Source organism: Mustela nigripes, chromosome 2 (assembly GCF_022355385.1).
Source record: "Mustela nigripes isolate SB6536 chromosome 2, MUSNIG.SB6536, whole genome shotgun sequence".
In the NCBI taxonomy this organism is placed as follows: domain Eukaryota; kingdom Metazoa; phylum Chordata; class Mammalia; order Carnivora; family Mustelidae; genus Mustela; species Mustela nigripes.
The window spans coordinates 153504781-153518104 of record NC_081558.1 but is presented as its reverse complement, the minus strand read 5'-3'; the positions used below and the strand labels follow the sequence as shown (position 1 = coordinate 153518104).

Genomic DNA, 13324 nt, shown 5'->3' with positions numbered 1-13324 from the left:
TCTTACTGTTTCCTACTTTCAAATTCTTAAATAAAGCTTCTACTAAAGATAAGATATTATTAGCTCTTACCTATATAAGAGCTACCTAGGCAGATATCTAAATTGAGTAATTATTGTTAAAAGCCATTAAACAACAATTTAGTAAAAGTTGTTTTTTAAGATAAACTAATTTTAATTGCCTTATAACAATTTTATTACTACAATTAATTTATGTATCTGTATGTTTAATGTCATGTTTTTCTATAAGAGATATATCCAAATCTAAAACTTATGGAAGCTACTGAAATTCTATCATGAAGAGATGGGACTCTAATTCAGCCCTAAAACCCTTCCATTAGAAAGCAATGGTCAAATTATTACTAAGCCTAAGTAGATATTTATAGTAAATAAAGGCATATCTCTACAAACACTAATTAATTTAAAATTCGAAATTCTACAAAAAAAAATGGTTTCTTTCAAACTTTTGGTTTTGTGATACTTTAATCCAGAAGTTAAACTTTGCACTGAGTTTCCGTTCCCTTACTTGAAATTTATATTTTAGAATTTGGAGATGGAAAATAAACTGTTAGTAAAATTTATAGCATTCCCAGGTCCAGAGCTTCATAGAGTGCTTCAACTTCATTTAGGGAATACGGGGTACATGTCATTTATATAAGTTAATGATCAAATCTTTGAGAAGTCAAATATATCATGTAATTTCTTTCCAAGGCAATAATATATCACTTTACCTTCATAATGCTATTCTTCTCAATATCAATTATGTACTTCAGAATATAATCATACACCAGAATCTAGTCATTTTCAAAGATCACTTAGTCAAAATATGCTTCTTGTGAGAAATGGATTATTCATGTCATTTTTGTTTAAACATATATATGCACAGAAAAGGATATAAAAATATTTATAGAAGTTATATTTCATGATGTTCCAAAATAGTGACTGTTTTTGTTCTATTCTTTGTATTTGCATGCCTGTGTTCTCTCAAGTCTTCTGAACTGAGCATAGAAATACAGCATAATTATATTTTTTTAAAAATGTTATTGTCATTAAAAAGGTACCTTCTCCAAGTTTTCAGAGACTCTATTCTAAATAACTGTATTGCTATGACTGATAGCAGAGATGCCATGGACAATGCTATGTCACTGAACCAATGTTTGTGAAACTCCTGGTACAGGGTCTCCCCAAATACTGTATTTTTCATCAGATATCTGAAACCACATCAGATATTTCTTGAGGTTATTTTAACTAGTATTTTAAGGCAGAATTTAAGAAAAATAAATCTTATTTAAGAAGTCCCTGGCAAGCTTTGCGCAGTGGCAGTATCGTAGCCAATGAGGTTTATCTGAGGCGCGATTATTGCTAATTGAAAGAAATCCCTGGCATAATGAAATCCTGATCTAACAATCCTACGTATGAAATCAACCTCAGAAAATTAAGTGTACTTCATGCTTAGAAAGGATTTTTTTCAAGACTTTCAATTACATCTTGCTTTATACTTTTAACTTATTTGACCATAACATAATTGGATTTGTCCTAAATATTTTGCAGAAGTCTTCTTATTAGAGGGTAGGGAGAGAGGAGATTAAAAAGGTTGGTTAGAATGAGACAAAGTTAAGCTCAGTTTATAAAACTGTATTACTCATGCTACAAATTATTAGCATGGAGATCTGAGCCAATAAAATTTAATGAACAACATATACAACAATCACAACTTTTCTTATTAATTCCTAAGTAATCCAAATTCATGAATGAACAATGACTGTCTTGAAGCTTAATTCAATTTAAATCTTTATTGGAAACTATTCTGGTGCCTTTGGATAATGACACACAATTATAAAGAAAGTCCCTGCTCAGAAAGTTTATAAAGTAATGAGGCAAGTCTACCACATATAAAATACTTGAAATCTGCTGAATGACTATTCATTTTTTTGCATAAACTCAGATTCAGAGAGAAGAGTATTTTACAGGGGGGTTCAGCTACCTCTAGATACTCCAAAGGAATCCCCATGAAATTTTAAAGGGAAAGTAGCAGAAAAGAGGAGGTTTTTATGGATTCCCTAATTACTATTACCTCAAAAAAACTGAGAACTGATTTGGGCACTTACAAGACCACATTTCACGTAAAATTCAAATCTACTCTTGAACTCCTGATTAGCAATAATGACCATATCTGTTTAAAATGTAAAATGTGTTTTGTAACACTGAACTTTGAAAGCTAACCTATACAACTTCTTTTCTAATTTATGATTTAGATCAGGAAAACTAGGAAGAGTTACTACCTTAGAATTAGTTATGTATTTTTATTTCAGTGAAACATCAGAGATATTAAATATTTAGGGAACAGAAATACAGGATCAACAAGATTTTAAAACTGTATTAAACACATACACAAAACCTGTACAATGTTTATTTAACCTCCGTGCAATAGGATTTAGAGTCACGCTATTCACACACACAACACAATGTCTATTAATCTCAACGTAATGTATAAACTTCAGGTCACCAAATGGGTGGTAAACTAATACTGGGATTTCATTTACACTGGGGAGTTATGCTTAAAACTCTAAAACAGATCAAGAAGCTGGATATTCCAAAGTGCTCTGGGATCCTAACTCCCTTATTTATATTACCTTCAAAACATGTATAGACAGTCATCTTAGAACTACAGCAGGGTTGTGACTATGTTCCTCACATATAAATGCAAGAGGACAAGATAACACATTAATGAAAAGAGTATTTCATTTTAGAGTTGGCCTACTACTACAAATTCATCATGGACAACTTAAAACAAATAAGCCCTAAATAAAAATGAATTAAATCATTAATAACATTAATAATAAATTAAATCATTAATAACAAACCGATAGTTTCTACTATTAAAAAAATACAAACTAAGAAGAAAACTGAATTAAAGGACTATAATAGTGGTGTGGTGCAAAAATCTCTAGATATAAAGGTTTATAAGATATGATGGCAAGCATGAGATAGTAATTTAATTTTATCAAGTATGAACTGAAATTAATGACAATAAGTCATCACAAAGTTCTAAACTATAATCCATAGAAAAGCAACATATTTCTAATAAGCTGAACATAAATGACAAATAGAATAGCAATATGCCCACAGAATTATAGTATGGTGAGCTTGAGTACATCAAGTAAAAGCCTGACGTAAAAGAAATGCTGAATGGTTGCACCATAGTTTGGGTTAAACTACAGCCCAATCTCATGTTTTTTTGGGGCCTATGAACTAAGGACTGATTTTATAGATAATAATTTGCAATCAATTTGATGATAGAGAATACTAATTTTGAATCTCAATTAGAAGAAATGTTACAGCCCCGCTCCAAGGAACTCCAATTTTCTAATTAGTAGATGTGTATTACAAAAAATCTGTACTCAATTATTATAAATTTCCACAATGAAATTTGTTTTCTCTTGTATATCTCTAGGACATCCTTCCTTGATTTGTGCTTTAGCTCCTAAACCCTAAAATATTTTATCTAGCTCTCTAAAGAAAAAGTCTGCCAACCTCTGTATTAGAGTATTAATTTGAATAATGTGGAATGGGCTTTTAGGAAATCAAATGACCAAACTATCTGAACTTATTAGATCTGAGTGTGGTGTGGGAATCAGAAAGTAAATCTGATGAACAAAGGTTAAAGTTTAATTTAAAACTAAAATATGGTTACCCCCCAAAGACTACAAATACCACAGAGGTCTCAGGTGCAAATCATAAAAAAGTCATATAGATAGTAAGGAAGATTTCTGATCACTTGATCTTTTTAACCATACTTGCGCACATTAATATTTAGCAAAATCACCTTACCAAAAGTGACATATTTTTATAGAATAAGTACAAGGAATTTTAAGTAATGGAATCATAGTCCTGTGTACAATTGATAAAAGCTACTGAGGAGTTATGTTTCAGCAAAGAAAAACTAAATTAAAGTGTTTAGACACAGAGCAGACTGAATCCCAAAGCAGTATTTTGACGTTGGAAGTATTGAAGGAAACACTGGAAAACCATCTGTCAGGAATATAACTAAGATGGTTCTTTCACTGATTGGAGAATTGGACTACATGACCTCTAAGGAGATTTTGAATTTTACATTTCTAAGAAATATTCAGCAAATCAAGACTAAAACCCCAAAGAAAGCAGGTGTTTTTGCTTTGGACAAACTGTAACCTTAGAATGAAGCAATCTAGTGGTCTAAATATACAGACTCTAGATTTTTTTTTTTTTTTTTTTAAAGAGGGTACGAACTTTAAGGTCTCAAATATTAAGAATTTTAAAAATTACATTTAAAAAATCAATTAAAACCTCAGTCTTACTGTTAAGAGACAATATTAATCCCAAGGTAATAATATCTTAAGTCTGGTGTTAATAAAAGTGCTTGTAATATCTAATAAATTAACTTGTGTTAAATTCCTAAGTCAAAATTCTGCTTCTATCAGTGGTCTGCTTATACAAGTAGACAGTCATTCTTTCATTTTACAAATACTTATATATTGAAAAATATAAGCACCATGTGCTCAGCAGAATATTAGGAGCAGAGAGGACAGAGTAAGTAAAAATACACAAAGCTTGTGCTTTTATTTGGTTTTTATATATTTTAGTGATCTTATGGCTTTTAAGTAATTTAAATAACAGATATATCCAATTGTTTTTTGCATCAGATATCTAAGATACCTTTTATACGATCATATAACAGAAGAGTAACTCAATTAGAAACCAAGAGGCTGTGTTCTTATAATTCCTCTGTAGCTGACCTTTTTATGGGATATTGGATCACTTTCTCCATTCTTTAAGTTTTTCGTTGGTGTGGGTGATATGGATTCTCAGAATAACAACAAAACTCCCTGCAATTCAAAAATTCTGATTCAAACTTCTCACCTTGATTATTTCCACCAATTGATCCACACCACTGTCCCCTGGAAATATTGGTTGTCCTAATAACAGCTCAGCCAACACACAGCCTGCAGACCATACGTCTGTAAAGAAAAGAAAACAAGAGTTACCATTACTGGGGCGCCTGGGTGGCTCAGTGGGTTAAGCCACTGCCTTCAGCTCAGGTCATGATCCCACAGTCCTGGGATCGAGCCCCGCATCGGGCTCTCTGCTCAGCGGGGAGCCTGCTTCCTCCTCTCTCTCTCTGCCTGCCTCTCTGCCTGCTTGTCATCTGTCTGTCAAATAAATAAATAAAATCTTAAAAAAAAAAAAAAAAAGAGTTACCATTACTAAGAGTTACTAATGCTTGTAGCTTAAGTTGCATTGAAATCTATTTGTATACATTTCCTAATTTTACTTTGATCACAGAGTAAATGTCACAAGCAAAAAACTGTACAATCCAAAACCGAGGGAGAAAGTCATCAAATTATCCCTGTAGTGTAAACTTACCCAAGAGGAAAAAGGCCAATAAGCAAATTCCAACAAAGGGTCAAGTCCATTTAATTATCAAATATCAGGTGTTCAAATCTTCAACAACCAAGATGGGATTATAGCACCAAGACATGGAGTATGATTATCTACTTATCATACTTTAAAAAACAAGTCAAAGTGATACAACCTCTGTACATTGGCAGTGCTTACAAAATAGCAACAAGTCTTCAATCTCTATACACAGAGTTTTAAACCAATGCAAATTCTGATAAAAAAAATTTAAGCTTCAAATGGTTGACTTTTGTGTTGTAATATGACTGATGAAAGAATGCATTTAAATATATTTCCACTTTTAAATGCAAAGACAAAGGAATAAATTTTATTTCACAAATCCTAAAGAATAGAAAAAGGAAGGAAAGCTTCCAAACTCATTCTATTTATTCTGATACCAAAATCACCTAAAGACTCCAATAAAAAAAAAGAACTACAGGACAATATCCTTGATGAACATAAAAATTCTCAATAAAATACTAGCAAATTGAATCCAACAATACATAAAAAAAAATACATTAAAAAAAATTTTGCCATTATCAAGTGGGATTTATTCCTGTGTTACAAGTATGGTTCAATATTCACAAATCAATCAACTTGATACACTACATTAATAAAAGAAAGAACAAGCACCATATGATCATTTCAGTAGATGCAACAAAAGCATGTGACAATGTATAATATCCATTTATGATAAAAAAAAACCCTCTCAATAAAGTAGGTTTAGAGAGATCATACCTCAGCACAATAAAGGCCATATATGAAAAACTCACAGCTAATATCATCCTCAATGGGGAAAAACTGAGAGCTTTTCCCCTATGGTGAAGAACAAGACAGGGATATCCACTCTCACCACTGGTATTTAACATAGCACTAGAAGTCCTAGTCACAGCAATGAGACCACAAAAAGAAATAAAAGGCATCCATATTGGCAAGTAAGAATAAACTTTCTTGATTTGTACATATAGAAAACCCAAAAGATTCCACTAGAAAGTGCTAGAACTGATGAAGGAATTCAGTAAACTCACAGGATAAAAAAATCAAGGTACCACAATCTGTAGCATTTTTATGCACCAATTATGAAGCAGCAGAAAGAGAAATTAAGGAAACAGTCCCATTTACAATTGCTCCAAAAACCCAAAAGAATAAACTTAACTAAAGATGTAAAAGATCTGTACTCTGAAAACTATAAAACACTGAGGAAAGAAACTGAAGATGACACAAAGAAAACGAAAGATATCCCATGCTCATGGATCAGAAGAAAAAATATTGTTGGAATGTCTATACCACCCAAATCAACATTTAATGCAATCCCTGTCAAAATACCACCAGCAATTTTCACAGACTTAGAACAAACAATCCTAAAACTTGTAGGGATCACAAAGACCCCAAATAGCCAAAGCAAACTTGAAAAAGAGAAGCTGGAGGCATCACAATTCTGGACTTCACGTTATATCACACAAAGCTGTAGTGATCAAAACAACATGGTACTGCTACAAAAATAGGCACATAGATCAACAAAACAGAAAACCCAGAAATGAACCCACAACAATTAATCCTCGACAAAGCAGGAAAGAATATCCAATGGGAAAGACAGTCTCTTCAACAAATGGTGTTGGAAAAACTAGAGCACAACATGCAGAAGAATGAAACTGCTTTCTTACATCAAACACATGCTTTCTTACATCAAACACAAAAATAAATTCAAAATGGATTAAAAACTTAAATGTGAGACCTGAAACTATAAACATCCTAGAGAGAAACACAGGCAATAACCTGACATCAGTCATAGCAACTTCTTTCTAGATATGTCTCCTGAGGCAAGGAAAACAAAAGCAAAAATAAACAACTGGGATTGATCAAAATAAAAAGCTTCTGTATACAGAAGGAAACAATCAGTTAAATTAAAAGAAAGCCTACAGATTGGGAGAAGATATTTGCAAATGGCAAATCTGTTAAAAGGTCAGTATCTAAAATATATAAAGAACTTTAAAAACTCAACACACATGCAAAAATAAATATTCCGATTAAAAAATGGGCAGAAGACATGAATAGACATTTTCTCAAAATGTGGGAAAATGGCCAAAAGACACATGAAAAGATGCTCAACATCAATGTTCACTGGGGAAATACAAATCAAAACTACAACGAGCTATTACCTCACATCTGTCAAAATGACTAAAATCAATAACATAAGAAACAACAGGTGAAGGTGAGGATGTGGAGAAAGGGAACCCTCTTTCACTGCTGGTAGCAATGCAAACTGGTACAGCCACTCTGGAAAACAGTATGGAATTTCCTCAAAAAGTTAAAAATAGAATGAACTACGCTAAGATCCAGCAACTGCACTCGAGGTATTTACCTAAAGAATACAAAATTACTAATCCAAAGGGATACACACACCCCAATGTTTACAGCAACATTATCTACAATAGCCAAATTATGGAACCATTAATAGATAAATGGTCACACATACACACGTACACACACGTACGTGTACACACACACACACACGTGTGAAGGAATATTACTTAGCCATAAAAAAGAACGAAAATCTTGCCACTTGCAAAGACAGACAAAAATGGAGCAAGAGAGTATTATGCTAAGCAAAGTAAGTCAAAGAAAAAAATACCATATGCTTTCACTCATATGTGGAAATCAAGAAACAAAGCAAATGAGCAAAGGGGAAAAAAGAGAGAGAGGCAAACAAAGAAGTAGACTCTCAACTATAAGGAACAAACTGATGGTTATCAGAGGTGAGATGGGTGGAAGATGGGTCAAATAGGTGATGGGGTTTAAGGAGTGTACTTGTGATGAGCACTGGGTTTTATATGCAAGTGTTAAATCACTGTATAGTACACCTGAAACTAATATTACACTGTATGTTAAATAGCTGGGATTTAAATAAAAACTTAAAAAAAGACAAAGGGAAAATACTTGAAGAGGTCAAGGTTAAGATTAGAGAGATAATCATTAATTTTCAATATGTAAATTGTCATGCTATTATGCCCTATCAGGTGGTAAGGTGGATAAGAAATTGACTATATATAGCATCTACAAAAAATAAAATTATTTAAGAGTGAATTGCTTATTTAGCCAACTAGAAGTTTTTTGTGCTTAGTTTTTCAATAGATGAATTTTTCATGTTAAAAAAAAGTATAAGGTGACAGGAGGTTAGGGAAAAGAAGAAGAGCTGCATCATAGCAAAAGAAAAGCACAAACGGAAATAAGAGATGTGAGAATGAGTATCAAGGTACATGAACACAAGCGGAGACAGAAATGAAGCAGAAAGAGTAAGGAGAGGGGGAAAAAAAGTGGAAATATAAATGAGAAAAGAAAAAAAAATAATGTTAAGGAGGGCCAGTAAGTCCAAACTGGGATGGGTATGTGAGATATGAGCCTGCCAGTGTATTATTTTGTTGTAAAATTAAAACATTTTAAGGGAAAAAAACAAAACACAATAATTCACTTTTAAGTAAAAATGGACACCTCAATCCTGAGAGTAAACTTTTAAAAAATAATTTAAATAAGTTTTAATAATTTGTAAAAAATTTTAATTAATTAAAAATAATTTAAAGGATATAATCCTGGCTTACCCAAGATAGTCCTGGTTTAGATTTATTGTCCTTGGATAATCACTAATAGCATCCTCTTTCTCTTTTAAAAGTATTACCAAATAAGAAGTTAAATTATATGGTCAATCTATTTATAGCCCACCATTAAGACCTTCTACAAGGAAAAGCTAGTTTTCAGTTTCTGGATGCCTGAGATTCCTGGGTTTTGTATGAACCAACAATTAAGTGCATTAGAGGATGAACATAAATCTCTGGTGGGCCTTCTCATCTACCAGTAAGAAAGGAGAAGAACAGTGAATGGCATGGGGTCAACAAATAGTTTAAGAGGTCTGATACGGTGAGATGCATTACCAAGAAGGGTAAGAAATCTCTGCCAGTAACTAACTTTTTACTGACATAAGAAAACAATGACAAAAAATTTATATAAGAAATTCAAGTTGATCTTGTCCAGTTCTAAGTAATGATAACCAAGACACCTATTTTGCAAGTACTGACCAAAAAGAACCCTCCTTGATATACTAGGTAATTGCTAAATTAGGCAAATATTAAAACCTGCTAAGAACACTTAACTTCATTCAAAGCCAAATAATACTAACTCTAAAGATGGAAGGAGAAAAAATACATATATTCATTAACATAAAGGCTTTATTTTGATCTAAGTTTAAAAATATGCCTTTACCTAGCCAATTAGTTGAAAGGTAATACGCACTCATTTCTTTACAATAGAAAATAATTCATCTCAGAAGACAAAGCTGGAAAAAGTACAGGGAAATAATTAAATATTTATTAAAAAATCACGGGAAATACTTTCTTACACTGGATTTAGGTACAAATATGGGAGACAAGGAATAAAACATTAAAGAACACTATTGCTTAGTGGTTGCCACAGACTAATAATCCTAAAATTCAGGTGGCAACTATACCAATGGTCCTCAATGTTAACTCATGCAAACTACCAAAACCAAGGTATTTACCATTCACTTTCTGGGAGAAACCAAAATCTCTTCTGTTCATACTAAATGGGACAAATGAGTAATATTCTCCAAACAGAATAAAACAGGAATAATAATAATAATAATAATAATAATAATAATAATAATAATATAAGCACTCTGACCCATTGACTTATCTGGTTATTTGGGGATTTCAACTAAAATAGTGTTCTGCTTCATACTTAATGCTCATTCCTGGTAAAAGTAATCTTTCAAGATCATTTAGTTTAACATAGTTAATTCACAGATAAGAAAACTGAGGTACAATAAAGATCAGGGACTTGTCCAAGGTAAAGCTATTGAATGGCAGAGCTACCCCTGGAACCCAATTTCAATTCCCAGTCAAGACACCACTGTCAGAGAATAACTAACTGCTTCTTCGAGTGTCTATAAACTCAAATCTTCATCCTGAAGAACCATTTGTTCTCTGCCCTTTCTCAGTAAGATAATATAATCAGAGCCATCAGCCTGAGCTTTGGTTATATACAAATAGGACAATAATCTACTCTGAACCAGCTACTCTCTCATTTCAAACAATTGTTAAAAATATTTCTAAAATGTATCTGCATTAGCACACTTAATACTTTTGTTTCTGTCTTCAAATCACCAGAGTCATGAGAGGAAATACCCAAGTCTAAAAAGGGAAGTCAAATCCAGGCTTATTAGGGTTCAAAAGACCAAAGTTCAATTAGTGGCATATAGCTGAGTCCTAAGCCTAGAAAGTCAGATTCTGGTATTAGCCATACAAAGGAGGCAATTGGAAAGGAGGCACTCATAACATCCAGAGAAGTGATTCCTAATAGAGAAAATGGACTAAAATGCTCTTCTTTTGCAAGATGATTCCACAGAACCGCTAAGGCACATGGACATTTATAGAAGTAATGCACTCTTAAGCGGGTAGTGAGTTTTTTTTTAATACATGCCTTATTAATGTGTCACATGATGTGGTCATGACTTTTTTAAAAGAGGCAAACTGCATTTATTTTGGGTGACCCTAAATAGGTGACCACAACTCATCTGGTATGTGAATGATCAGTATCATATATGTGAATAAAATATAGAGCAGCTGTAAAGTCCAAGGATATTTCCAAAGATAAAGGTCTGAAATTTGCTCTTGCAGAGAGTCAAGTTAACAAATAGCATGAAACAAATATCTCCTTCCACTTCTTCAGTACTTTCACTAATATTTTATTTAATCTTCACAGAAACTCAGAAAAGTAGGTAGAACTGTTAGCAACCTCCACGTCATAGCTTAGTTAAGTAGTAACAGACCTAGAACTCAAATCTAGTTCTACTCCAACCAAAATACTCTTTTTGCTCTTTCTCATTTGTCCCTTAGCATAGGCCATATAACAGCAATGATGAAACTGACAGCATTACACACACACAAAGGGACACACACACACACACACGATTATACTCTCATCTTCCAGTGTAGCAGGTCTCAAAGTATGGTCTGCAGAGCTCTGGGCCCCCTGGACCTTTAAAGAGGTCCTAACGGGTAGAACTATTTTCATAAGAATATCAAGATATTATCTACCTTTTTCACTGTGTTGACATTTGCACTAATGGTGCAAAAGAAATGATAAGTAAAACTCTGGGTCCCTTGGCACAAATCAAATTGCTCTTTGGCATTTTTGTCCTTTAGGCAAAATAAAAATGGTAATGTGTTTCTGTGTTCATATCAGAAAATTTCCACTTGTATTAAAAGACAAAAACTGTCCACATTCTGGCGTTTCTTAGAGTTCTGTAACTATGGGTTCTTTTTGGTTGGCTGGTTTGGTATTTGCATGCTTTTGGTTCTATTTTTGGACTAAGGAATTCTCTTCAGAAACAGAATGTTACAATAAAATAATTCTGACAGTTACGTGTACACCTAGCCTAAAGCTGCTCATCCTCTCTTAGCTTTACCATTCATGTGCACCTGACAGTACTATGTTCACTTTTATTAGTATCCTAAAATGGGGTAGAAGAGGAAGTCATTGAAGACTGAAGCAAATTATCCCTATTCAATTCGTTCTAATCACTAAAGATCTTTTGTGAAGACTTCACAGAATCAATGGGTTTAGCCAAACAAATGAGAAAGAATTGTTTTTTTGTGACTTGACTCAACAGCAAATAAGCAACTGGGATAGCACAGTAGGAATGACAACAATATGGCTATCCTATCATTTTCATCATCAATGTTATGGATGCAACTTCTCCAAATAGTGATCAAGCTCAGAAGTTAGTATTTCAGGAGAATTAAAATGTTAAGAAAGAAAAGATACACTTAGGATTTATTTGAAATTTTAAAAGTTAAAAAAACAAACATAGTCATAATCATAATCAAAAAATCCCAGAAACCTTAGTAAAAAATAATAAATATACCTTAAATTCTGAGAGTTGACATATAAAATACTCTACACATTTTTGCACATCAGTCTTTAAGAAGAAACAGATTTTAGGTCATCCCTATTTTTATATTTAAGTGAAAGTATAGATTAGTAATACTAAATTACTAAAAACAAGATACAATTAATAATTACAAGCCATTATATTCATATTCAGTACTTACCTATACTAGAGGTATAATCAGTGGCTCCAAAGATCAACTCTGGTGCCCTATAGTACCGAGAACAGATATACGAAACATTGGGTTCTCCTCGGACCAGCTGCTTTGCACTAATTAAAAAAAAAAAAAAAAAAAAAGCATAAATTCTTTAAACTCAGTGTCAACCTTAAAAGAACCTAAACTTTCATTTACAACCCTGAACATTTATCTAAGATTCACACCATTAAATCATACAACAAGCAAAAAAAGAAAAATAAGAACCATAACTACCTAACAAAAGAAACTTATAATTTAAACATAACAGTAAAAAAGTAGCTTTTAAAGAATGCCTTTATGAACTGTCACCTAAGGAAAAAGAAATAGAAAGTCATAAAAGGACAAATGCTGAATTTCTTATCTTCTGTTCCTTGAATACTACTTCTAAAATAAAAGGAGGGCAGGAAAAGTAAGAAGTACCTCCACCCACCAAAAAACACAGTAATGGATTATAATACAAGAATGAATACTTCTTACCACGAGTGTTTTTTAAACAGAAATTGATCACTCTCTTATAATTTGACTTCAGCATCAGAGTAAATATCCCAAGGCTTACCCAATCTATTCTCTTTTTCCACTGTGTTGGTCAATTTATTAATTGTCTAAATATTCATTACTCAATAAATAAGACAGGTCCTCCCCTGTAGGTCAGAGATGATTCACAGCCTCTGAATTCTAACTCCGCTATTGTAAATTTAGTTACATGTTCTCTAATCCAACTTTTATTCAAAATA

At 32.6% G+C, this 13324-nt stretch overlaps 1 protein-coding gene and 1 pseudogene across 3 annotated transcripts in view; one reads left to right on the top strand and one right to left on the bottom strand.

Moving 5' to 3' along the window:
• Positions 1-13324, bottom strand: part of GSK3B (glycogen synthase kinase 3 beta) — a 210944-nt gene that overhangs the window by 58604 nt on the left and 139016 nt on the right. For all 3 annotated transcript variants that reach the window (XM_059391873.1, XM_059391871.1, XM_059391872.1), the window contains exons 6-7: positions 12558-12664; positions 4897-4994 (exon numbers count right to left, since the gene is read on the bottom strand). In XM_059391873.1, coding sequence (XP_059247856.1) covers positions 4897-4994; positions 12558-12664 — 205 coding nt within the window. The remainder of the gene's footprint in view (positions 1-4896; positions 4995-12557; positions 12665-13324) is intronic.
• On the top strand, positions 1303-1382 carry LOC132012611 (U4 spliceosomal RNA; annotated as a pseudogene).